The following is a 27,259-nucleotide window of genomic DNA, read 5'->3' on the forward strand; positions in this document are numbered from 1 at the left end:
CTACTAAAAACACAAAAATCAACTGGGCATGGTGGCGGGCACCTGTAATCTCAGCTACTTGGGAGGCTAAAGCAGGAGAATCACTTGAACCTGGGAGGTGGAAGTTGCAGTGAGCCGAGATCATGCCACTGCACTCCGTCTCAAAAAACAAAAAAAAAGTGATTGGATAAACTGTGCCACATTCAGACAATGGAATATTATTAGATGATAAAAGATATGAGCTATCAAGGCACAAAAATACGTGGAGAAACCTTAAATGCATATTGCTAAGTGAAAGAAGCCAGTGTGTAAAGTCTATATACTGTATGATTCCAACTATATGATATTCTGGAAAATACAAAGCTGTAGAGACAATAAAAATATCAATGTTACCCAGGGTTCAGAAAGAGATGTGAGTAGGTGAAGGATAGGGGATTTTTCAGGGCAGTGAAACTATGGTATATAATAGTACTGCAATGGTAGATACATTACATTAATAATAATGTTTCCATATTGGTTCATTAATTGTAACAAATGTACTACCATAATACAAGATGCTAATAACAGCAGAAACTGTTGGATATGGAAACTATATTTACTGCTAAATGTTTCTGTAAACCTAAAACAACTCTAAAATTAAAGTGTATTAATTTATTAGAAAACAAAGGACTGAGGTACTTCACAAAAGGATATACAAATGGTATGTGAAAAGATATCAACTTTGTTAGGAAATAGAGTAATGCAAATTAAAGCCACAATGAAACTGAGAAATGTGAGTTTTCCCATACTGTTCCTTTTTCAAGATTCTTTTGCTAATCTGGGTTCCTCAAATTTCTAGGTGAATTTTAGGATCAGCTTGTCTGCTACAAAAAAAAAAAGAGGAATTTTGGTAGAAATTGTGTTGTACCTATAGATAAATCTGAAGAATACTATAATCTTAACAGTATTAAATATTCCAATCCATGTATATGTCTTTCCATTTATTTAGGCCTTCATTAACTGTATTCAACAATGTTTTGTACTTTTCAAAGTATATATTTTGTAATTAAGCTTATTCATACGTATTTTATTCTTTTTGATGTTTTTGTAAATGAAATTGTTTTCTTTGTTTCCTTTTTTTGGCAGGAGGAGACAGCATCTTGCTCTGTTGCCCAGGCTGGAGTGCAATGGTGTGATTTTGGCTCACTGCAACCTCTGTCTCCCTAGTTCAAGCAATTCTCCTGCTTCAGCCTCCCGCATAGGTGGGATTACAGGAGTCCACCGCCATGCCTGGCTAATTTTTAGTAGAGACGGGGTTTCACCATGTTGGCCAGGCTGGTCTCGAAATCCTGATCTCAGGTGATCCACCTGCCTCAGCCTCCCAAAGTGCTGGGATTACAGGCGTGAGCCACTGTGTCCAGCCGAAATTGTTTTCTTAATTTCATGTTCTAGTTGTTCATTGCTAGTATATAGAAACATGATTAATTTTTAGCTGTATGCGGCAGGTCACACCTGTATTCCCAGCAGTTTGGAAGGCTGGGGTGGAAAGATTACTTGAGCTCAGGAGTTCAAGAGCAGCTAGGACAAAATAGTGAGACTTTGCTTCTACAAAAATTTTAAAAATTAACTGGGGCCAGGCGCGATGACTCACACCTGTAATCCCAGCACTTTGGGAGGTCGAGGTGGGCGGATCACTTAACATCAGGAGTTCGAGACCAGCCTGGCCAACATGGTGAAACTCCGTCTCTACTAAAAATACAAAAGTTATCTGGGCGTTGTGGTGCACGCCTGTAGTCCCAGCTACTTGGGAGGCTGAGGCAGGAGAATCGCTTGAGACTGGGAGGCAGAGGCTGCAGTAAGCCAAGATCATGCCACCGCACTCCCGACTGGATGACAGAGTAAGACTCCATCTCAGAAAAAAAAAAAAAAAAAAAACTTAACTGGGCATAGTGGTGTGCGCCTGTAGTCCCAGCTACTCAGGAGGCTGAAGTAAGAGGATCTCTTCAGCCTGGAGGTTGAGGCTACAGTGACTGCTATTGTGCCACTGTACTCAAGCCTGGGTGACAGACTTTCTCAAAAAAGAATTTTTTTTTTTTTTTTTTTGCATATTGATCTTATACCCTCTGACCTTACCACACTCATTTATAATATTAGTGCTAATTTTTTTAGGAAATTCCTTAGGGTTTTCAATATACAAGATCATGTCATCTGCATCATAGAGATAGTTTTACTCCTTCCTTTCCAATCTAGTTGCCTTTTATTACGTTGTCTTGCTCAACTGCCCCGGCTTAGAACCTCTCATACAATGTTAATTAGAAGTGGTGAGAGTGGACATCTTTGTCTTATTCCCGAACTTAGGAGAAAAACATTCAGTCTTTGACTATTAAGTATGGTGTCGGCTGTGAGTTTTTCACAGATCAGGTTGAAGCACTTTCCTTCTATTCCTAGTATGCTGAGCATTTTAGCAGGCACTAGATATTGTCAAACACTTTTTTCTACATCTACTGACATGATCTTTTTTTTTGTCCTTTATCCTATTAATATGGTGTATATTAATTTTCTATTTTTTTCATTTACCAGTTTTAATAAAAGATCCGTATTAATCGATTTTTGAATGCTAAACCAATCCTGTATTCTTGGGATAAATCCCACTTAGTCATGATATATAATCCTTTTTATATGTTGCTGGATTTGACTTGCTAATATTTTGCTAAAGTTTTTTTTTTTTTTTTTTTTTTGAGACGGAGTCTCGCTCTGTTGCCCAGGCTGGAGTGCAGTGGCCGGATCTCAGCTCACTGCAAGCTCCGCCTCCCGGGTTTACGCCATTCTCCTGCCTCAGCCTCCAGAGTAGCTGGGACTACAGGCACCCGCCACCTCGCCCGGCTAGTTTTTTGTATTTTTAGTAGAGACGGGGTTTCACCATGTTAGCCAGGATGGTCTCGATCTCCTGACCTCGTGATCCGCCCATCTCAGCCTCCCAAAGTGCTGGGATTACAGGCTTGAGCCACCGCGCCTGGCTTATTTTGCTAAAGTTTTGTGTGTGTGTGCGGTTTTTTTCCAGAGACAGGGTCTTGCTCTGTCATCCAAGCTGTAGTGCAGTGGTGGTGTGATCCTAGATCACTGCTGTCTCAAACTCCGGGGTAAGCAATCCTCCCATGCCAGTCTCCCAAGTAGCTGGGACTACAGGTGTGTACTACTATACCCAGCTAATTTTTTAATTTTTAATTTTTTTGGAGAGATGGTGTCTTGCTATATTGCCCAGGCAGGTCTTGAACTTCTGGGTTCAAGCAATCCTCTTGCCTTAGACTCCCAAAGTGCTGGGATTACAGGCATGAGCCACCACACCCAGCCTTGTTGAGGATTTCTGCATTCGTATTCATAAGGAATATTGGTCTGTCAGTTTATTTTCTCTTGATGTCTTTGATTTCGTTATCAGAGAATAATGGCCTAAAAGAAAGAGCTGGGAAGTATCTCTCACTCCAATAATGGAAGTATAATCCACTACTGATGGGGTATTAAAGTCTCCAACTATTACTATTCAATTGTCTATTTTCCCTTTCTATTTTTTGGAAGAAGTTGTGAAAGGACTGTGTTAATTCTTCTTCAAACTTTTGGTAGAATTCACTAGTAAAGCCATCTGGCTCTGGGCTTTTCTAGGTGAGAATTTATTATTTATTACTTCAATCTCTTTACTTGTTATAGATTTATTCAGATTATTTATTTCTCCTTGAGTTATTTCCAGTAGTTTGTGTTATTTCTAGGAAATTTTTCATTTTATCTTGGTTATCTAATTTGTTGGCATGTACTTGTTCATGGTATTGCCTATTAATGCTTTTTATTTCTGTGAGGTATTAATATCCATAAATTCATAATTCATAATTTTAGTTATTTGGATTTTCTCTCTTTGTCAGTTTAGCTAATCTTTTCAAAGAAGCAACTTTTGGTTTTATTGATTTTCTTCACTGCTTTTCTATTCTCTATTGCATTAATTTTGCTCTAATTCAATTATTTCTTTCCTTCTGCTTGTTTTGGATTTAGTTTGCTCATCATTTTCCACGTCGTAAGGTAGAATGGTAGATTATTGACTTGATATTTTTCTTCTTTTTAAATATACTCTTCTACATGTAATATAGTCTTACTATAAATTTCCCTCTAAGTACTTTATCTGCATCTAATAAGTTTTGGTATGTTGTATCTTATTTTCATTCATCTCAAAGTATTTCTTAATTTTCTCTTACGATTTCTTCTTGGACCCATTGGTTATTTTTAAGTGTGTTGCTTAATCTTCATGTATTTTAGAACTTCCCAAGATTTTTCTGTTACTTTTAATTTGAAGCCTTTATGGTCAGACAACAGACTTCGTATGATTTCAATCCCTTTAAATTTACTGAGGCTTGTGGTATGGCCTAGCCTATGATCCATCCTGGAGAAAGTTCCATGTACACTTCAGGAGAATGTATATTCTGTTCTTGGGTAGAGTTTTCTATAAATGTCTGTTAGGTCTAGTTAGTTGTTACTGTTAATCAACTTTCTCTTTCCTTGTTAATCTTCTGTCTAGTTATTCTATTCATTATTGAAAGTGAGGGCCAAGCACGGTGGCTCTCACCTGTAATCCCAGCACTTTGGGAGGCCAAGGCAGGTAGATCACAAGGTTAGGAGATCAAGACCCTCCTGGCTAACAAGGTGAAACCCCATCTCTACTAAATATAAATTAGCCGGGCGTGGTGGCGGGTTCCTGTAGTCCCAGCTACCTGAGAGGCTGAGGCAGAAAAATGACGTGAACCCAGGCGCTGGAGCTCGCAGTGAGCCGAGATCATGCCACTGCACTCCAGCCTGGGTGACAGAGCGAGATTCTGTCTCAAAAAAAAAAAAAGGATGTGGGGCACTGAAGTCTCCAACTATCCTGCTTGACTGTCTATTTTTCCCTTCAATTCTGTCCATTTTTGCTTCATGTAGTGTGGACCTCTGTTATTAGGTGTTTATAACTGTTATATATTTATAATGAATTGACCATCTTATCACTGTAAAATTCCCTTTTTATCTCTAGTAACATATTTTTGTTTTAAAATCGATACTGTCTGATGTTAATATAACCACTCCAGTTTCTTATAGTGACTGTTTACATGATATATGTAACTGTTTACATGATATAGTGACTGTTTACATATCTTTTCCACTCACTTACTTTTAACCTCTTTATATTTTTTAAATCTAAAGTGTGCCCCTTATAGACAACATATAATTAGATCTTGTTTTTTTATCCAGTCTAAAATCACACTCAGATATTATTACTTACCAACTAGAATGGCTAAAATATAAAAAACTAATAATGTCAATTACAATCGTAAATGAAATAAAAAGTCCTCTGATCACATACTGATAGAGAGTGTGTAAATTGTTATTATCACTTTGCAAAAGTGTTTTTGACATTATCCATTAAAGATAAAGATATATGGCTGGGCGTGGTGACTCATGCTTGTAATCCCAGCACTTTGGGAGGCCGAGGCAGGCGGATCACGAAGTCAGGAGTTCAAGACCAGCCTGGCCAACACGGTGAAACCCCATCTCTACTAAAAATACAAAAACTAGCTGGGCATGATGGCGTGCGCCTGTAATCCCAGCTATTCAGGAGGCTGAGGCAGGAGAATTGCTTGAACCTGGGAGGCAGAAGTTATAGTGAGCCGAGATCGCACATTGCACTCCAGCCTGGGTGACAGAGTGAGTCTCCGTCTCAAAAAAAAAAAAAAAAAAAAAAAAGTGAAGACATATATAAACATTCATGCCCTAAAAATTCCATTCCTATGTATAGACATAGCAATTACATGTACACCAAGAGATGCATTAATCATTAACAGCTAAAAACAGGAAATAACCCAAATGTACCTGAATAGAATAAACTATGGTAAAATCATACATTGAACAGCAAATAGCAATGAAAATATAAGCAAAGTAATTTACACACAACACTGCTATATGTCAAAAACATGATGTTGAGCAAAAGGAGTCTGACACAAAAGAATTCCACTGATATAAATCAAAGATACGGCCAACGCCTGTAATCCATATGGTGGCTCACGCCTGTAATCCCAGCGCTTTGGGAGGCTGAGGCAGATGGATCACCTGAGGTCAGGAGTTTGTGACCAGCCTGGCCAACATGGTGAAACCTTGTCTCTACAAAAAAATACAAAAAATTAGCTGGGCGTGGTGGTGGGCACCTGTAATCCCAGGTACTTGGGAGGCTGTGGCAGGAGAATCACTTGAACCTGGGAGCCAGAGATTGCAGTGAGCTGAGATCGTGCCATTGCACTTCACCCTGAGCAACAAGAGCAAAACTCTGTCTCAAAAAAAAAAAAAAAAAAGCAAAACAAACAAACAAACAAAAACAAGATGCCACGTTGTCTTCCATTCCAATATGTGGTAGACAATTTTTCCTCAAATAATCAAATTACTGTCTTTATTCCTTTAATTTTTTCTTCCCCGGAGTCTTCATATGGTTTACACACACACACAGTATTTTCTTACCTCAATCAGGTTCTGTAAAATCCAGACCAATCTCAAAGAAGTCTGCTGGGTTGTGAAAGTGAACAAACTGGCTGCATAAAGTCGTTTACTTCTAGTGAAAAAGTGAAGCACTCGGCAAGAACTGTGAAATATCTGTATTTTAAAAAACATATTTTAGGAAAATGCATTTAATAGTGTTTAAAATTTCCACATCAATTCTATATATATGCAAACAAACCCAGTAACAAGTCATTTAACTACTTATAACAGTGTTTTCTGCACTTAATAAAAAACAGCAATATTATCCTAAATAGGCAGTTTGTATTCTAACATATGAAATGCAACATATCTACTTTGAATTATTTTAGCAAACACCAGATGCTCAGGTACTTATTATAAACCTTTTTAAAAAAAACAACTATATTTCACCTCTCTGCCTATTTTTAACTATGATAGTGAAGGGAGAGAATCTAGAAAGGAGGCTATATTTGTAGTATGCTTATTTCAGTGGGATATGTACACTTCAAGTTTATTGCAGGCCTCCCAGATAAATCTATACTATTTAGTAGAATAGCATTAATTCACTATTATTCCAATAGTAATAACATCTATACGACGTTATCAGCTAATCTTTGATTTTGAAGGCTCATAGTACAAATATTTTCACATTAATCATAATCTTATATCTTAGCTTCAAGCTGTCTCTATGAATCAAAGACCTGAGAACTCTTAATACTAGACAATGAAGGATGAGCTTTTACTGGCTTTTTTTTTTTTTTTTTTTTTTTTTTTTTTTTTTTTTTTTTTTGAGACGGAGTCTCGCTCTGTCACCCAGGCTGGAGTGCAGTGGCCGGATCTCAGCTCACTGCAAGCTCCGCCTCCCGGGTTTACGCCATTCTCCTGCCTCAGCCTCCCAAGTAGCTGGGACTACAGGCACCCGCCAACTCGCCCGGCTAGTTTTTTGTATTTTTTAGTAGAGACGGGGTTTCGCCGTGTTAGCCAGGATGGTCTCGATCTCCTGACCTCGCGATCCACCCGTCTCGGCCTCCCAAAGTGCTGGGATTACAGGCTTGAGCCACCGCGCCCGGCCTTTTACTGGCTTTTTTTCTTTCCTATTAGAAATTAAGTTAGCACTAACACAGACAGAAATTTCCCTATACATTAAGTACTTAAACTCCGGTTGTATGATTTTATTTAATACTACCTATACTTATCTAATGATCAAAGATCAAACATAAGCAAAATCTTTAATTTACAAACAGCCTTAGGTATACAAAAAACAAGCTTTGAGTTTTAAGGTCTTTAAGACATACTGGGGAAAAAAAAACCCTATCCTGCCACACACTACAGGGATGTAGACGGACACTTCAACTTATGAAACTAATGTTTTACAAAACACTTATGAAGTATTGCCCATTTCTTGTTGAACTTACCCACTTTTGTTAATCCTACCTCACTTCCCAAAATAAATTTAAAGATTTTGGTTTATTTGTGAAAAATAGTAATAAAAATTTTTTTCTTTCACTTTTAATTGATAACACATCAATTAAGAAAATTTGTACACTCAGTTCTCTTTTTCAGTCTTGTCCTTTTAACTTCCTTCTCATCTTATTCAGTGCTCACACCTTCTTCATTTTTATTTATATATACATATATAAACACACACACACACATACATATGGTTTTTGGTTTTTTGGTTTTTTGAGACAGAGTCTCACTCTGTTCCCCAGGCTTACATTTTTTTGCTTAGAGGGCTGGAGTGCAATGGTGCAATCTCAGCGCAATGCAACCTCCGCCTCTGAGGTTCAATCAATTCTCCTCCCTTAGCCTCCCAAGTAGCTGGGATAACAGACGTGGACCACCACGCCTGGCTAATTTTTGTATTTTTAGTAGAGATAAGGTTTCACCATGTTGGCCAGGCTGGTCCCGAACTCCTGAATTCAGGTGATCCGCCCACCTCGGCCTCCCAAAGTGCCGAGATTACAGGCGTTAACCACTGCGCCTGGTCATTTCTTTATATTTTACATGGCATATAAATTTTTCACATTATTTATTTTTGTTTTGTTTTCTTTTGCTTTTTAAATTATACTTTAAGTTCTAGGGTACATGTGCACAACGTGCAGGTCTGTTACACATGTATACATGTGCCATGTTGGTGTGCTGCACCCATTAACGCTTCATTTATATTAGGTGTATCTCCTAATGGTATCCCTCCCCCTTCCCCCACCGCACGACAGGCCCTGGTATGTGATGTTCCCCTTCCTGTGTCCAAGTGTTCTCACTGTTCAATTCCCACCTATGAGTGAGAATATGCGGTGTTTGGTTTTCTGTCCTTGCCACAGTTTGCTGAGAATGATGGTTTCCAGCTGCATCCATGTCCCTACAAAGGACATGAACTCATCCTTTTTTACGACTGTATAGTATTCCATGGTGTATATGTGCCACATTTTGTTAATCCAGTCTGTCACTGACGGACCTTTGGGTTGGTTCCAAGTCTTTGCTATTATGAATACTGCCACAATAAACACATCTGTGCATGTGTCTTGATAGCAGCATGACTTATAATCCTTTGGGTATATACCCAGTAATGGGATGGCTGGGTCAAATAGTATTTCTAGTTCTAGATCCTTGAGGAATTGCCATACTGTCTTCCACAATGGTTGAACTAGTTTACAGTCCCACCAACAGTGTAAAAGTGTTCCTGTTTCTCCACATCCTCTCCAGCACCTGCTGTTTCCTGATTTTTTAATGACCACCATTCTAGCTGGTATGAGATGGTATCTCATTGTTTTTTTGATTTGCATTTCTCTTATGGTGAGTGATGATAAGCATTTTTTCATGTGTCTGTTGGCTGTATAAATGTCTTCTTTTGAGAAGTGTCTGTTCATATCCTTTGCCCAATTTTTGATGGGGTTTTTTCTTGCAAATATGTTCGAGTTCTTTGTAGGTTCTGGATATTAGCCCTTTGTCAGATGGGTAGATTGCAAAAATGTTCTCCCATTCTGTGGGCTGCCTATTCACTCTGATGGTAGTTTCTTTTGCTGTGCAGAAGCTCTTTAGTTTAATTAGATCCCATTTGTCAATTTTGGCTTCTGTGGCCACTGCTTTTGGTATTTTAGACATGAAGCCCTTGCCCATGCCTATGTCCTGAATGGTATTGCCTAGGTTTTCTTCTAGGGTTTTTATGGTTTTAGGTCTAACATTTAAATCTCTAATCCATCTTGAATTAATTTTTGTATAAGGTGTAAGGAAGGGATCCAGTTTCAGCTTTCTACTTATAGCTAGCCAATTTTCCCAGCACCATTTATTAAATAGAGAATCCTTTCCCCATCTCCTGTTTTTGTCAGGTTTGTCAAAGATCAGATAGTTGTAGATGTGTGGTATTATTTCTGAAGGCTCTGTTCTGTTCCATTGGTCTATATCTCTGTTTTGGTACCAGTACCATGCTGTTTTGGTTACTGTAGCCTTGTAGTATAGTTTGAAGTCAGGTAGCGTGATGCCTCCAGCTTTGTTCTTTTGGCTTAGGATTGTCTTGGCAATGCGGGTTCTTTTTTGGTTCCATATGAACTTTAAAGTAGTTATTTCCAATTCTGTGAAGAAAGTCATTGGTAGCTTAATGGTGATGGCATTGAACCTATAAATTACCTTGGGCAATATGGCCATTTTCACGATACTGATTCTTCCCATACATGAGCATGGAATGATCTTCCATTTGTTTGTGTCCTCTTTTATTTCACTGAACAGTGGTTTGTAGTTCTCCTTGAAGAGGTCCTTCACATCCCTTGTAAGTTGGATTCCAAGGTATTTTATTCTATTTGAAGTAATTATGAATGGGAGTTCACTCATGATTTGGCTCTCTGTTTGTCTATTATTGATGTATAGGAATGCTTGTGATTTTTGCACATTGATTTTCTATCCTGAGACTTTGCTGAAGTTGCTTATCAGCTTAAGGAGATTTTGGGCTGAGACAATGGGGTTTTCTAAATATATAATCATGTCATTTGCAAACAGGGACAATTTGACTTCCTCTTTTCCTAACTGAATACCCTTTATTTATTTCTCCTGCCTGAATGCCCTCGCCAGAACTTCCAACACTATGCTGAATAGGAGTAGTGAGAGAGAGCATCCCTGTCTTGTGCCAGTTTTCAAAGAGAATGCTTCCAGTTTTTGCCCATTCAGTATGATATTGGCTGTGGGCTTGTCATAAATAGCTCTTATTATTTTGAGATACGTTCCATCAACACCGAATTTATTGAGAGCTTTTCACATGAAGGGCTGTTGAATTTTGTCAAAGGCCTTTTCTGCATCTATTGAGATAATCATGTGGTTTTTGTCTTTGGTTCTGTTGATATGATGGATTACATTTACTGATTTGTGTATGCTGAACCAGCCTTGCATCCCAGGGATGAAGCCCACTTGATTATAGCGGATAAGCTTTTTGATGTGCTGCTGGATTCGGTTTGCCAGTATTTTATTGAAGATTTTCGCATCAATGTTCATCAGGAATATTGGTCTAAAATTCTCTTTTTTTTGTTGTGTCTCTGCCAGGCTTTGGTATCAGGATGATGCTGGCCTCATAAAATGAGTTAGGGAGGATTCCCTCTTTTTCTATTGATTGGAATAGTTTCAGAAAGAATGGTACCAGCTCCTCTTTGTATCTCTGGTAGAATTTGGCTGTGAATCCGCCTGGTCCTGTACTTTTTTTGTTGGTAGGCTATTAATTATTGCCTCAATTTCAGAGCCTCAATTTCAGAGAAGTTCAGGGATTCAACTTCTTCCTGGTTCAGTCTTGGGAGAGTGTATGTGTCCAGAAATTTATCCATTTCTTCTAGATTTTCTAGTTTATTTGCACGGAGGTGTTTATAGTATTCTCTGATGGTAGTTTGTATTTCTGTGGGGTCGGTGGTGATATCTCCTTTATCATTTTTTATTGCATCTATTTGATTATTTTGATCTTTGACGGTTTAAAGTCTGTTTTATCAGAGACTAGGATTGCAACCCCTGCCTTTTTTTGTCTTCCATTTGCTTGGTAGATCTTCCTCCATTGGTTTATTTTGAGCCTATGTGTGTCTCTACACATGAGATGGGTCTCCTGAATACAGCACACTGATGAGTCTTGACTCTTTATCCAATTTGCCAATTTGCCAATCTGTGTCTTTTAATTGGAGCATTTAGCCCATTTACATTTAAGGTTAATATTGTTATGTGTGAATTTGATCCTGTCATTATGATGTTAGCTGGTTATTTTGCTCATTAGTTGATGCAGTTTCTTCCTAGCATGCAGTTTCTTCCTCCTGGTCTTTACATCTTGGCATGTTTTTGCAGTGGCTGGTACCAGTTGTTCCTTTCCATGTTTAGTGCTTCCTTCAGGAGCTCTTGTAGGGCAGGCCTGGTGGTGACAAAATCTCTCAGCATTTGCTTGTCTGTAAAGAATTTTATTTCTCCTTCACTTATGAAACTTAGTTTGGCTGGATATGAAATTCTGGGTTGAAAATTCTTTGCTTTAAGAGTGTTGAATAGTGGCCCCCACTCTCTTCTGGCTTGTAGAGTTTCTGCCAAGAGATCCACTGTTAGTCTGATGGGCTTCCCTTGGTGGGTAACCTGATCTTTCTGTCTGGCTGCCCTTAACATTTTTTCCTTCATTTCAGCTTTGGTGAATCTGACAATTATGTGTCTTGGAGTTGCTCTTCTTGAGGAGTATCTTTGTGGCGTTCTCTGTATTTCCTGAATTTGAATGTTGGCCTGCCTTGCTAGGTTGGGGAAGTTCTCCTGGATAATATCCTGAAGAGTATGTTCCAACTTGTTTCCATTCTCCCCGTCACTTTCAGGTACACCAATCAGATGTAGATTTGGTCTTTTCACATAGCCCCATATTTATTGGAGGTTTTGTTCATTTCTTTTTACTCTTTTTTCTCTAACCTTCTCGCTTCATTTCATTCATTTGTTCTTCAATCACTGATGCCCTTTCTTCCAGTTGATCAAATCGGTTACTGAAGCTTGTGCATTCATCACATAGTTCTTGTGCCATGGTTTTCAGCTCCATCAGGTCATTTAAGGACTTCTCTAGTTAGCTATTTGTCTAATCTTTTTTCAAGGTTTTTAGCTTCTTTGTGATGGATTCAAACTTCCTCCTTTAGCTCAGAGAAGTGTGATTGTCTGAAGCCTTCTTCTCTCAACTCGTCAAAGTCATTCTCCATCCAGCTTTGTTCCATTGCTGGCAAGGAGCTGCATTCCTTTGGAGGAAAGGAGGTGCTCTGATTTTTAGAATTTTCAGCTTTTCTGCTCTGTTTTTTCTCCATCTTTGTGGTGCTATTTACCTTTGGTCTTTGATGATGGTGACGTACAGATGGGGTTTTGGTGTGGATGTCCTTTCTGTTTGTTACTTTTCCTTCTAACAGGACCTCAGCTGCAGGTCTGTTGGAGTTGGCTCGAGGTCCACTCCAGACCCTGTTTGCCTGGGTATCAGCAGCAGAAGCTGCAGAAGAGTGAATATTGCTGAACAGTAAATGCTGCTGCCTGATCATTCCTCTGGAAGCTTCGTCACAGAGGGGTACCCGGCCATGTAGGTGTCAGTCTGCCCCTACTGGGGGATGCCTCCCAGTTAGGCTACTCGGGGGTCAGGGACCCACTTGAGGAGGCCGTCTGTCCATTCTCAGATCTCAAACTCCGTGCTGGGAGAACCACTACTCTCTTCAAAGCTGTCAGACAGGGACATTTAAATCTGCAGGGGTTTCTGCTGCCTTTTGTTTGGCTATGCCCTGTCCCCAGAGGTGGAGTCTACAGAGGCAGGCAGGCCTTTTTGAGCTGTGGTGGGCTCCACGCAGTTGGAGCTTCCAGTCCTCTTTGCTTACCTACTCAAGCCTCAGCAATGGCGGGTACCCCTCTCCCAGCCTTGCTACCACCTTGCAGTTAGATCTCAGACTGCTGTGCTAGCAATGAGGGAGGCTCCGTGGGCGTGGGACCCTCAGAGCCAGGCGCCGGATATAGTCTCCTGGTGTGCCATTTGCTAAGACCCTTGGAAAAGCACAGTATTAGGGAGGGAATGACCTGATTTTCCAGGTGCTGTGTGTCACGGTTTCCCTTGGCTAGGAAAGGGAATTCCCTTACCCTTGTGCTTCCTGGGTGAGGCTATGCCTTGCCCTGCTTCGGCTCTCGCTCGGTGGGCTGCACCCACTGTCCTCCACCCACTGTCCGACACACCCCAGTGAGATGAACCTGGTACCTCAGTTGGAAATGCAGAAATCAGCCATCTTCTGCATCACTCACTCTGGGACCTGTAGCCTGGAGCTGTTCCTATTCGGCCATCTTGGAACCACCCAACCCATATTATTTATTAAAACATAAGACTTTTTAAAAGTATTTAAAGTGACCACCCATAAGCCTTCTTCTGATTTGTTATAAGAAATAATTTAAACTGAAATGGGCTATTCCTCTTTATACACACTACACTATTCTCATAAAAAATTAGATTTAGGACACTTCTGAGATCTTCTGTTAAAATGTAGATAACCTCGGAATGTGTAGGGAGGTCATACAAAAATATTACAAGCTCCAATACCTGCACTTGCAGACAACATATAAACAATTAGCATCTTCATTCATATATCTAATGAATATTTACTGAGTAACTTCTAGCATACCAAGGACTGTTGCTAGGCCTTATAAAAACAAATTGAACAATATGGGCAGAATTCTTGTTTTTTAAAAATTTACATTCTAGTGAGAAGACAAATAAGCAATCAAGTCAATAAATAAGATGATTTAAGAAGACAGACTGTAAAATGAATCATTATTTAACATGCTACTAAGAAATGCATCCTGATTTCAGAGATGTTAAAATATAACTTATACATTGCTGATGGGAAAGTAAATGGTATAGTCACTCTTCAAAATAGTTTGGCAGTTTCTTACGAAAGAAAACCTGCATTACCATATGACCTTGAGATTTTTATCCCAGAGAAATGAAAAATTACATTCACAGAAAATTCTATACAAAGAACATTCATAAAAGCTTTATTTGTAATAGCCAAAAACTAGAATCAGCACAGAAGTCCTTCAACAAGTGAATGGTTAAATAAACTGTGATACAGCTGTACTATTGAATACAACTCAGCAATAGCAAGGAACAAACTACTGATACAGGCAACAACTTGAATGAATCTCCAGGGAATTATACTAAGTGAAAAAAGCAAATCCCAAAAGGTTATATATTTAAAAGTATAATCCTATGTCTATAACATTTTTCAAATTAGAACTTTTTAAAAATGGAGGACAGATTAGTGGTTGCCAGGAGCTAGGAATGAGAGAGGGTAGGGAGGTGTATAGGAGAGTGGTGGATATAGTTACAAAAGAACAACACAAGAGATCATTGTAGTGATGAACTGTTCAGATAGGAACAGATGAACCTATAGATAGGAAAAAACTGTATAGAATTTACCCACATACACATACACACACACATACAGAGAAATATACAGTAAAACTGGGGAAATCCTAATAAAATATATGAATTGTATTAATGTCAGTGTCCTGGTTGTGGTGTTATGCTATAGTTTTTCAAAATGTTACCATTGGGAGAAAGCGCAAAGAGTCTAAGGGATCTTTGTACTGTTTCTTACAACTGCATGTGAATCTATAATTATTTCCAATTAATTTTCAGCTTAAAAAATGTATATCTCAGAATCTTTGAAATTTAGTAAGTACAATGAAGGAAACAAAGGGCAACATAAGAGATTGAGGGCAAGGGGGTTCCTTTAAGTAGGGTGGCAGGGAAGGGCTCCCAGATGTGCCACATGAGCTGGACCCTGAAGGATGAGAAAGATCCAGCCATGATGGCAGAGAGACCCCATGTATGTACAATGGCCTTAAGGTAAGAAAGGGCTTGAGTGCTATAAGAACGAAAAAGGCTGGCAAAGATGGAGTTGCTAATCTTTAGCAACTTCAGGAAGAAAGAGGTCTAGGAAGTGGTCAGAACTGCAGAAAGAGCCAAACCTTGGTAAGGAGTTGGGCTTTTATACTAACAGCAAAGAGAAGAAAGCCTTAGCAATCATTAGGCAAGAATAAGAAAAACAGTAAGAGGAAGACCGGGCATCTGGGGAGACTGGAGGAAAGCAACAGTGGCAAGAGATTGCAAACACACCTCAATTACTTCACCATTTTGCTTCGGACTAGCCTTGGCCAAACTAATGACATTGCTGCCCGTTCTGGCAAAAACACTAAACATTTCCAAGGGCCACAGTCAAACCATTAGCAACTGGAAAGGGATGACTGCAAAGTGGGGCTCCTTCACTGCCGGGACAGGCTCTAGAATTATGTGTGCTAAACTGTGAAAGCCTGTGTTTGTGTAAATTTTTTTGCTAAGAGAACCAAAACTTTCATCTGCGCATGTTCAATATCAAGTAGACAAAAGTGCTTTAAATGCTCAGTTTTCTGCTTGAGGTCACAGTTCTGCATTATGATTTGAAATCTGAGGCTAGGCATGGTGGTTCAGACCTGTAATTACAGCACTTTAGGGGGCTGAGGCGGGCGGATCACGTGAGGTCAGGAGTTCAACACCAGCCTGACCAATATGATGAAATCCTGTCTCTACTAAAAACACAAAAATTAGCCAGGCATGGTGGCGTGCGCCTCTAATCTCAGCTACCCGGGAGGTTGAGGAAGGAGAATTGCTTAAATTTGGGAGGTGGAGGTTGCAGTGGGCTGAGATTGCACCACTGCACGCCAGCCTGTGTGACAGAGGGAGACTCTGTCTCAAAACAAACAAACAAAAAAGATCTGAAATATGAGACATATTATGGAAGTAAATGTTTTAAAATCACAATTTTTCTTTTCAAATCGCAATATTTTTTCAAAGTAATAAGTGTTAAACACCTCAATGACTAACTTAAAGAATGTCTGATGAACTATTAAAACTAAAATTAGGCCGGGCGCGGTGGCTCAAGCCTGTAATCCCAGCACTTTGGGAGGCCGAGACGGGCAGATCACGAGGTCAGGAGATCGAGACCATCCTGGTTAACACGGTGAAACCCTGTCTCTACTAAAAAATACAAAAAACTAGCCGGGCGAAGTGGTGGGCGCCTGTAGTCCCAGCTACTCGGGAGGCTGAGGCAGGAGAATGGCGTAAACCCAGGAGGCGGAACTTGCAGTGAGCTGAGATCGGCCACCGTACTCCAGCCCGGGCGACAGAGCGAGACTCAGTCTCAAAAAAAAAAAAAAAAAAAACTAAAATTATATATTAAGATATAAAATTATAGATTATAAATTGCATAATTTAAAATTATACAATTGAGGGTTCATGACATTTCCTTATAACCACTTTTAACTCCCTTAATTACTGTGTCCTTCTTGTTAACAGCATCTCTCTCACAAGTTACTGCAGGAAGGTACATTTTTCTATATTAAACTATCAAAAAGGATAATCAATTCAGGTGAGATTCTGGCAAAATTGTTTCACTCATGCATTGCTGTTACATTCTATAATATATTCATATTTGTTTTCACATTAAATTAATATTATCAAATACTTGTCAAGTAAAACTGATGCTCTAGACACTCCTCTGGGGCTCCATCTGGTACCAGTACACTAGCAGAGAAGGTACTTAACTGTGAGGCATTAGAAGTACTAAAATAATTAATATGGGACAAGCGTGGTGGCTCACGCCTGTAATCCCAGCACTTTGGGAGTCCAAGGCGGGTGGATCATCAGGTCAGAAGATCGAGACCATCCTGACTAATACAGTGAAACCCCGTCTCTATTAACAATACAAAAAGTAGCTGGGCATGGTGGCACATGCCTGTAGTCCCAGCTACTTGGGAGGCTGAGGCAGGAGAATCACGTGAACCCAGGAGGCAGAGGTTGCAGTGAGCCGAGATCACGCCACTGCACTCCAGCCTGGGTGACAGAGCAAGACTCCATCTAAAAATAAAAATAAAAATAAAATAAAATAATTAATATGGAATATTGATTATGACATAAAATACTGTAGGTCTGACACCATTTAGGGAGCTGGAAAACTGTGTTTACCCTTTGATTCGGTAATCTCACATTCAGGAGTGAGGGCAAATTTGAGACAAATAACTGAAGAACAGATGATTTCATGATGTTGCTATTGTCACTGTCACCATCATCATTGTCATTTACTAATGCCTACTATGTATCAGGCATAATTTGGTGTTATTGACTTTGAGCCAGGATCTCACTGTGTCACCCAGACAGAGTACCCTGGAGTGCAGTGGCAATCACTGCAGCCTCGAACTCCTGGGCTCAAACAATCCTCTCACTGCAGCCTACCAAGTAGCAGGGACTACAGGTCCATACCACCATGTTCAGCTAATTTTGCATTATTTGTAGAGATGAGGTCTTAGCATATTGCCCAAGCTGGTCTTGAACTTCTGGCCTCAAGCAATCCCCCTGCCTCAGCCTTCCAAAGTGTTGAGATTACAGGCGTGAGCCATCACACCTGTAATGATAAGAGCTTGTAATAGTCTGCTAGTTATCTATAATATCTCAATATCCATCCTGAGCTTTTATAAAAGATGAAATTTGGGCACTTCATTCATCTAGTCTGTATCTTTTCCATTTCTCAAGAAGAGAAACACAAATTCTCACTAACATGTGAAACTCTGGTCCACAACAAACCTCCTTAGAACTTCCTGAGGTACAAGTCTACTACATACACCTTTGATTGACTATTATTAAACTTCACTGGAATGGGGAGTGTGTGCATATGTCTTCTTAATGTCCTAAAACAAAATAGGTAGGAAATAATACAATTAAGTCTACAATTAAGGGACATTTACAGAAAAACAAAATAATATCCAAATCACAGAAGAAATAGATTACCTTCATTAGAAGAGAATTATTCCAAGATTTTACAAGTTCAACAGCTCTTAAGTCTTGCCAACTTATAAAGTTGTGAAAATGATTTCCTGTTTTCCTAGAAAGAATAAAACAGTATTTTGAGACCCAGCATAAATCAGAGACTATGTTAAAGGTGTGCCATAAGAGAAAACAAAATTAGAGGCCATACTGTAATTGCAAAGTATAATTTAGTTAGATGTGCCTTTCTGAATGATTTTTTCTGGATTTTATAAGTTCAACCAACACTGCACAACAATTATGTGACATATAGTCTGAAATGTATATACTTCCAAAACCAAAACTAAGGAAAAGGCCTTTGAAGACCTGCTCTTTAAAGACACTTTAAAGGCAAATTTTTAAAAAGCCAATGCTATTCCCCTTTATTGCACTTATCCTGATACACATAATCCAGTAAAAACCTCTGACCTGTGGAAGAGCTGAAATATTGCCTGAGCCTAGTTCTACACCGGTTAACTTTAGGATTGGCTTAGCCATTGGCAACCTAACATGCTTACCAAAATCTCTCCAATAAATAGAAATTCAACAAAACTTGGGTCAATACTACAATAAAAGCACAGAGCTAAGAAATACAGAAGTAAAAAAAATAATCATTTTTCCTTTGAGGCTCCTGCAAATCAACCACTGGCATCTACTAATCAACATCCAAGTCAAGCTTGCTTTCTACCCCAACTCCAGGCCTCCCCCTGTGTGACTTGAACCATGTTCAATTACTAAGACTCATTCTCTACTCTACTTAAGCATTCCACACCCATGGTTATATCCTTACCTTTACATGTTCTACCACTGAAAGTCTAATGTTCCAATATTAGTCAGCACATAGGAATAAAAGTTTTCAGTTTTCTCAATCTTACTCCTTAAACACCTGGCCTTCCAACTCACTGCAACCTTTAATCCCTCAAACATTCCCTTTTCTTCCGACCAACCACTTCTAACTTTGGTTACTTTCCCAGATCCCATGGTCTATTACTTTAACTAACAGCTTGCCATTGCACTCTCTAATACTTAACTTAAAAAAAAAAATTGTGGCAAAATATACATAATATGAGATTTACCATTTTACCTATTTTATGTGTACAATTTAGTGGCAGTAAGTACATTCACAACGTTGTGCAACCATCACCACTGTTTCTAAAACTCTCATCACCCCAAAGAGAAGCTCTGTAACAATTAGGAAATCACTCCCCATTCCTTCCTCACCCCATCCCTTATAGCCCCTATTCTATTTTCAGTCTCTCTACATTTGCCTATTCCAGGTAGATCATACATAAGTAGAATTATACAATATTTGTTCTTTTATATTTGGCTTACTTCACTTAGTGCAATGTTTTCTAGATTGGTCCATGTTGTAGCATGTATCAGAACTTTATTCCATTTTATGGCTGAACAATATTTCACTGTATCTATATACTACATATTGTTTATCACTTCATCTGTTGGTACACACTTGGGTTGTTTCTACCCTTTGGCTATTGTGATTACTGCTGCTTTAATATTGGTGTGAAGTATCTGTTTGAGTCTTTGTTTTCAATTTTTTTTAGGTATATACCTAGGAGTGGAACTGCTGGGTCATATAGTAATTCTATGTTTAACTTTTTGAGGAACTGGCAAACTGTTTTCCACAGTCATTGCACAATTTTACATTTCTACCAACAATGTATGAAGGTTCCAATTTTTCCAAATCCTCACCAGCACTTATCTTCCTTTTTTAGAAATTATCACCATTCTAGTGGGTGTGAAGTGGCATCTCATTATGGTTTTAATTTGCAATTCCCTAATTACTAATGACATTGAGCATCTTTGTGTGTGCTTACTGACCATCTGTATATTACTCAAGTCCTTTGTCCATTTATTAACTGAGTTGTTGTTTTCTTGTTGTTGAATTGTAGGAATTATTTACATATTCTAGATATTAATCCCTTACTAGGGATTAGGGATTAATATGTTACATGCTTCGAGGTTACAGTTTGCAAATATTTTCTCCCATTCCATGAGTTGTCTTTTCACTCTGTTGATAGGGTCCTGTTTTTTACCTTTATTAATGGAAATTGCAACATTTACCTAGATCATGAGCATGTTACTTCTCTTCCCTTTAGAAATCCAAATGGTCACCATTATCAAGAGTACAAATCAGGGCCGGGCGCGGTGGCTCAAGCCTGTAATCCCAGCACTTTGGGAGGCCGAGACGGGCGGATCACGAGGTCAGGAGATCGAGACCATCCTGGCTAACACGGTGAAACCCCGTCTCTACTAAAAACTACAAAAAACTAGCCGGGCGAGGTGGCGGGCGCCTGTAGTCCCAGCTACCCGGGAGGCTGAGGCAGGAGAATGGCGGGAACCCGGGAGGCAGAGCTTGCAGTGAGCTGAGATCTGGCCACAGCACTCCAGCCTGGGTGACAGAGCAAGACTCCATCTCAAAAAAAAAAAAAAAAAAAAAAAAAAAAAAAAAAAAAGAGTACAAATCAGAGGAGTGATTTCCTATTGTTTTAGTCCTCCATCTTGGATGAAATTACAAACCAAACCTACCAAGACACCTTCCATGTTACATGCTGCAGGTGGTTTTCTGAAGTCTAACTGCACACTAGGTATCAATGACTAAAGTTTTTCAGACATATTTTTAAAATACAAATTGCACATTACATCAAATTAATTTTAACATAGCTTACTTATTATTTATAATTAAATTTAGGGTAATTTTTCTACTTTGGAGAGTTCTAATAGTTAAGAAAACTGAAAAATTAATCATCATAAACAAATGAAAAAATAAATGTCCTTTGATATATAAAGTCCAATTTATCTATTTTTTGTTTCGTTAACTGTGCTTTCGATGTCATTTAAGGAATCACTGCCAAATCCAAAGTCATGATGATGATTTTCTCCTTTTTTCTTCTAAGAGTTTTTAGTTTAGAGTTAAAGCTTTTACATTTAGGTCTTTGATGCATTTTGGGGTTCATTTTTGTAAATAGTATTAGGTAAGGGTCCAATTTAATTCTTATGCATGTGAATGTTCAGTTTTCCCAGCACCATTTGTTGAAAAAACTATTCTTTTTCCACTGGCTGGTTTTAGCACCTTTGTCAAAGATCAGATTGTGTTTGATAAAGATAAAATCTACTGATATATAATTCTTCAGACCCATTCTACAATAACACATACTTACACACTTAAATCTAATGTTCAATCACTGGTTTCAGCAAATATTTATAAGGCAATTTGTACCAGGAGTCGGGTACACAGCTATGAACAGACACACATAGCACTTTTGCTCTTATGACTGTATTTTCTAGCAGGGAATTTAAACAAATAATCAAATACTCAGTTGCTCACTTACAGCCGGAATATGTCCTATAAAGGATAGAGGTGCCATGAGAGTATTCAACAGATGGCCCCTGTGTGGTGGTCAGGGAAGGCTTGAGAAATGACAATGGATCTTAGCTCTGAAGGATGAGAAGGAATCAGAAGAATGAACATTCCCAACAAAATGTGCTATATGTTCAAAGGTCCTAGAGCAAGATGAAGCATGTCTTAGAAGAACTGAAAGGCTAGTGTGACTGAAGAACAATGAGGGGGAGAGAGAAAATCACAAGATGAAAGTGGCCTCATTAATTTATAACATGGAACCAGACAATCTAGAATACTGATTTTCAAGTAATAGCATATATTCTAATATTCACTCAGCATTGACTTGGGTTTATCTCTATCAACAATACAAGGAAAAATGAAGGAAAAGTGTAAATGGCAATATTGTAAATTAATTGTCTTAAACCCTTCTAACACTTTACACCATTCTGTGGCTCTTAATATATTTTATGTCATAAGTAGTTGGTATGACTCATTAATGTAAGCATCAAATACTACAATAAAAATCTATTTTATGGCCGGGTGCGGTGGCTCAAGCCTGTAATCCCAGCACTTTGGGAGGCCGAGACGGGTGGATCACGAGGTCAGGAGATCGAGACCATCCTGGCTAACATGGTGAAACCCCGTCTCTACTAAAAATACAAAAAACTAGCCGGGCGAGGTGGCGGGCGCCTGTAGTCCCAGCTACTCGGGAGGCTGAGGCAGGAGAATGGCGTGAACCCGGGAGGCAGAGCTTGCAGTGAGCCGAGATTGTGCCACTGCACTCCAGTCTGGGCGACAGAGCGAGACTCCGCCTAAAAAAAAAAAAAAAAAAAAAAAAAAAAAAATCTATTTTATACAATGGGAATATAGAGTAATTTGTGTACCTACATAATGAGATTGTAAATTAGGGCTGGTATTCTTATTCATCTGTATATGCAGTGCAGCCCCCAGCACGGTGCATTACTCCCTGTGAGCCCTCAAACAGTTAAGAGTGAATCCCGGTTCCCGTGACTCACAGTTTTTGTTGCTAATTGGCACACACCCTGATCTGAAGTTAGCTGGCAGAAATCTCCCTCAACAGACACAGTGACTAAAGAAACAAAACAGCTCGCGATTTTTTTTTTAGAACAAAAGGAATTTAAAAGAACCAAAATGGAAGCGATATCAGTTAGAGTTATTTTAGAAAGCAGGCTAAACACACCACTTTTGGAATATATTGGAAAAAAAGCTTAACCTGAAGAACATGAAGAAAGTTCAAAGACTGAAAAAATTTAGTAAGTTTCCTGGTCCCTAAAGCGGGGATGGGGGAGAGACAAGGAGAAAAACAGAAACAAAGTTCAAAGTTTTAGACCTCCTGACAGCAACTGTGAGGAAAATAATGTTTCTACGGCCATGACGACAGAAATACACCATAGATGCAGGAGGAAAAAAACAACAAGCTGGGAGGAGGAGCTGCTGGCCAGGATTGGAACGAACAATAGGTTTTTCCACAGCGTCTAGTCTGTCTCCCCTTTTCTCTCACAAATGAACAAGAAGTGCTTCTGGCTGGCCCTGCGTTGTGCCCATCTGTGTTGTGTCCCCGCTGTTTGCTAGGGCTCTTGTGGAATCTGTCAGCATCATACACCACATTGGCTCCCTGGGGCCCAATGAGCAGAATAGGCTCCATTATTTTAATGTAAAAGAAGCACAAAGCCTTTCAGTTATTTTTCAAAAAATATCCACTATTGCAGTTTCCACAAGCAAAGAATGTTACCAAAACTCATGAAAGAATACAAACATTTCAAAAAAGGAAAAAGGACAGCCAAGATAAGAAAAAAACTCACAGTGAATTGTTTTAGGCAGAAGACGTATCCTTCTACAACAACAACACCACCAGTAAGGAAAGTGAACTGTCTTGAAATCTAACTTTTCTATACCTTCTAACAGTGATGTATTGTCCTAGCATCAGACAAAAACTTTGCTTCCTAATATTCTGACCTTCCTGTTATGAGTGATATGGTAGCCAGGTCCTGATGAAAGCAATCACTGGGGCCAATGGCCAAGTAAATGTGACACATCCAATCAGTTCTTTCCCTGAGAACACTCTTCCCTCCACTTTCATCCATCCACTTCCCAGATTAGCGTCGGTCCTGCTTTGCTGGCTTTTTCTTCCCTGACTCACTTTAAATTTGGTGGGGGGAACCCACAGTCCAAATCCTTAGCTTGCTTTTCTTTTCTTCACATAATCTCTACCAGAGAACACATTATTTTTTGAGACTTCATCTACACCAATGGTTCCAAACTGGGGGTGTCCCCAGGGGACATTTAGCAATGTTTTGAGACATTTGTGGTTGGTACAAATGGTGGTGAGGTGGGCTGGGGTGCTACTGACATCTAGTGGGTAGAGGCCAGGGATGCTGCTAAACATCTGCAACACCACAGGACAGTCCCCACCACAATGAATTATTTAGCTCAAAATGTCAACAGTGTCACTAAGATTAGATACCTTATGTGTACAGGTAAGTTGAATTCATTTATCCCTTCATCTGACAATATACTACTATTTAAGATTTGCCATAACCAAGGACAGTGCTGGGGGGTGGAGTAGGCACAGAAGAACTGTAGATGTAGGCATCAATCTGAGATGCATTATGCCATGAAAAAAAACAGTACTGGGCCGAGCATGGTGGGTCACGCCTGTAATCCCAGCGCTTTGGGACACCAAGGCAGGCAGATCACTTGAGGCTCAGAGTTCAAGAGCAGCCTAGGCAACGTGGTGAGACTCCATTTCTATAAAAATTTTAAAAATTAGCCAGCCATAGTGTGGTACACACCTATAGTCCTAGCTACTTGGGAGGCTGACATGGGAGGATCCCTCGATCCCAGAAGTTTGAAGCTGCAGTGAGCTATGATCATGCCACTGTACTCCAGCCTGGGTAGCAAAGTGAAGACCTCGTCCCCCAAAAATGAAAATAAAAAGAAACTATCTGATGGAGATATGCTATGCCTCTTGAGAGTCCAAATTAAACCAATGTTCTAGTCACCTCTGAGATATCTCCACATTTACATGTCCAAAACCAAATATTTTATCATTTCTCCTTCTACCTACTCTACTACCCAACCCATTCCTCCTTATATTCTCTATGATTTCTATCAAACGGCCCAAACATCAGGGCCAGCAGTATTGGTAAATTCAAATTTCTTCTTCTTGCCTAATACTGAATTAGAAGCCAAGTCCTTGTGAATTCACCCTGATTATATTTTTCAGATTCATCTTTTCTCCCTCTGCTCACTTTTCTTTCCCACTGCCCAAACTCAAGATGTCCTTTGGAGCCTAATGCTTTAACAAAGACACATTTTACAGTGGTGTGTGTGGGTATGTGGTGGGGGTGTTTAGGAGGAGGGAATGTGGGTGTGTGTTTAAACCAAGAAACAGAGAAATACATGCTAGCTGGGGGAGGTGGCTGAGGTGGGAGAATTGCTTGACCCCAGGAATTGGAGACCAGCTTGGCAATATGGTGAAACCCCGTCTCTACAAAAAAACAAAAAAATTAGCCAGGCATAGTGGAGTGCACTTGTAGTCCCAGCTACTTGGGAGGCTAAGGAAAGAGGATCACCTGAGCCTGGGAAGTTGAGGCTGTAGTGAGCTGTAATCATGCCACTACACTCCAGCCTGGGGGACAGAATAAGACCCTGTCTTAGGAAAAAATAAAAAGAAAGAAACATGTCGAAGGCAATATGGGGATAGTGTAAAGAACACATGCTTCTGAGTCAAAAAGACAATTTAAAATCTTGGCTCTATTTGCTCACTGAGCAACCTTGAACAACTTATTTCTCTGTAAAAACAGGTATGATGCCTAAACTGTAAGTTTGTTGTAAGGATAATGGAACTTGGGACTGTCACAGGTGTTTACTATATAGTAGCTATTATGATATTATAACAGTGTTTAGTGTATATATGTCTCATATGCCATAGACAAATATTAAATTTAGAGTAGACTGAAAATATAAACCATAAGCACAGTACTGTATTTCTGAAATTTGTGAGCTTCCTCTGACTCTTTAGGTATAAGTTAATGTTTTAGATCTTCAACCTAGGCTTGTTTGAAAGCTAACTTACCTGAAAGAAAGAAATGGATAATTTTAATGACAGTAAATCTTTTTGTGGTTATTATTTTATATAAGTCAAGCTCAAATGACATGCAGCGAGCATATAAGCCAGAAAGCAGGCCTATTTCATCCCTCTTAACCAAACAAAACTATTCTCAATTCACAAAGTTAAAACTCCCCAGAGATTTCATAACAGTGTACTCACTGTGGCATGAACCCAGCAGTAGGGTGCTTATCACGAAATGTACTTACTTGTTCCACGTAATAAAAGTTCCTCTCTGTGTTGAAATGCCAAGACCAACAATTTGATTCATCTGTATTCCTGCAGCTAAAAGTAAAGATGGATAAAATACATGTTTTAAAGCCAGTGATATTTTTCTTTACAATATTATAATATGGAAAAAAATCCAATGTAATCTTTAAGAAAAATACCTGGGTTTAGCATTCTAACAAAACAACTGGAATTAATAAATAAAGCATTACTAAGATGATTCTGCAGAATTTTTTTTTTACTTGAAGAAAACAAAGGTTGTTTCTTGTTTTTTGTTTTGCTGTTTTTTGTTTTGAGACAAAGTGTCACTCTGTTGCCCAGAATGGAGTGCAGTGGCGCAATCTTGGCTCACTGCAACCTCTGCCTCCTGGGTTCAAGCAATTCTCATGCCTCAGCCTCCCAAGTAGCTGGGATTACAGGCGTGCACCACCATGCCTGGCTAATTTTTTGTATTTTTAGTAGAGATGGGGTTTCACCATGTTGGCCAGCCTGGTCTCAAATTCCTGACCCTGGGAGATCCACCTACCTTGGCCTCTCAAAGTGCTGGGATTACAGGTGTGAGCCACTGTGCCTGGCCTTAAAGGTTGTTTCTTAATAATAAACTAGCTTTTTTTTGTTTAAGGTGTTGGGAAAAAAACAAATACTATGCAAAGTATGTCAGATTTATTTTTTCTTGGTAATAATAAAATTGGATCTTAATGTAAGCAATGGTCAATCACAATAGAAGCTGGTTAATGACAATAAAGGAAAATTCTCAAGGAAAATAGTATAATTACTGAAGCTGAGACCTTATTTTCAACAAAACTGATGCCAGGATGCAAATAAAAATATTGACTTTTTGGTCCAAATTTCTTAAAATATAGCAACTCGAGTATTTTTTGTGATATTCTTTAAAAATCTATTTATCCCACTGGGAAAATCTGGGACAACTTCAATTTGAGCACTGAGGAAAACACATCAACCCCCATATAGTATTCTAAAGTTATTCAACCTGAATCTAACTGGGAGGAAACAATCAGACAACCTCAAAACGAGAGACACGCTACTAAACTGGCTTGTACTTTTGAAAACTGTCATAAGAATGTGCTCTAGATGAAAGGAGCCTAAGCCGACTGACAGCTAAATGCAGTGCCTCCTCTTTGGCTGGGTTCTAGATTGAAAAAATAAGTTTTTTTGTTTTTTGTTTTCACTAAGACAAGAAAGAATATTGAAGACAGAGTAT

At 39.2% G+C, this 27,259-nt stretch overlaps 1 protein-coding gene across 1 annotated transcript in view; it reads right to left on the minus strand.

Moving 5' to 3' along the window:
* GK5 (glycerol kinase 5) overlaps positions 1 to 27,259 on the minus strand; it is a 68,624-nt gene that overhangs the window by 28,454 nt on the left and 12,911 nt on the right. The window contains exons 3-5 of the mRNA XM_010378276.2: positions 26,019 to 26,094; positions 18,302 to 18,395; positions 6,481 to 6,612 (exon numbers count right to left, since the gene is read on the minus strand). Of these exons, the coding sequence (XP_010376578.1) occupies positions 6,481 to 6,612; positions 18,302 to 18,395; positions 26,019 to 26,094 (302 nt within the window). The remainder of the gene's footprint in view (positions 1 to 6,480; positions 6,613 to 18,301; positions 18,396 to 26,018; positions 26,095 to 27,259) is intronic.

This window comes from Rhinopithecus roxellana, chromosome 1, assembly GCF_007565055.1.
Source record: "Rhinopithecus roxellana isolate Shanxi Qingling chromosome 1, ASM756505v1, whole genome shotgun sequence".
Classification (NCBI taxonomy): Eukaryota; Metazoa; Chordata; class Mammalia; order Primates; family Cercopithecidae; genus Rhinopithecus; species Rhinopithecus roxellana.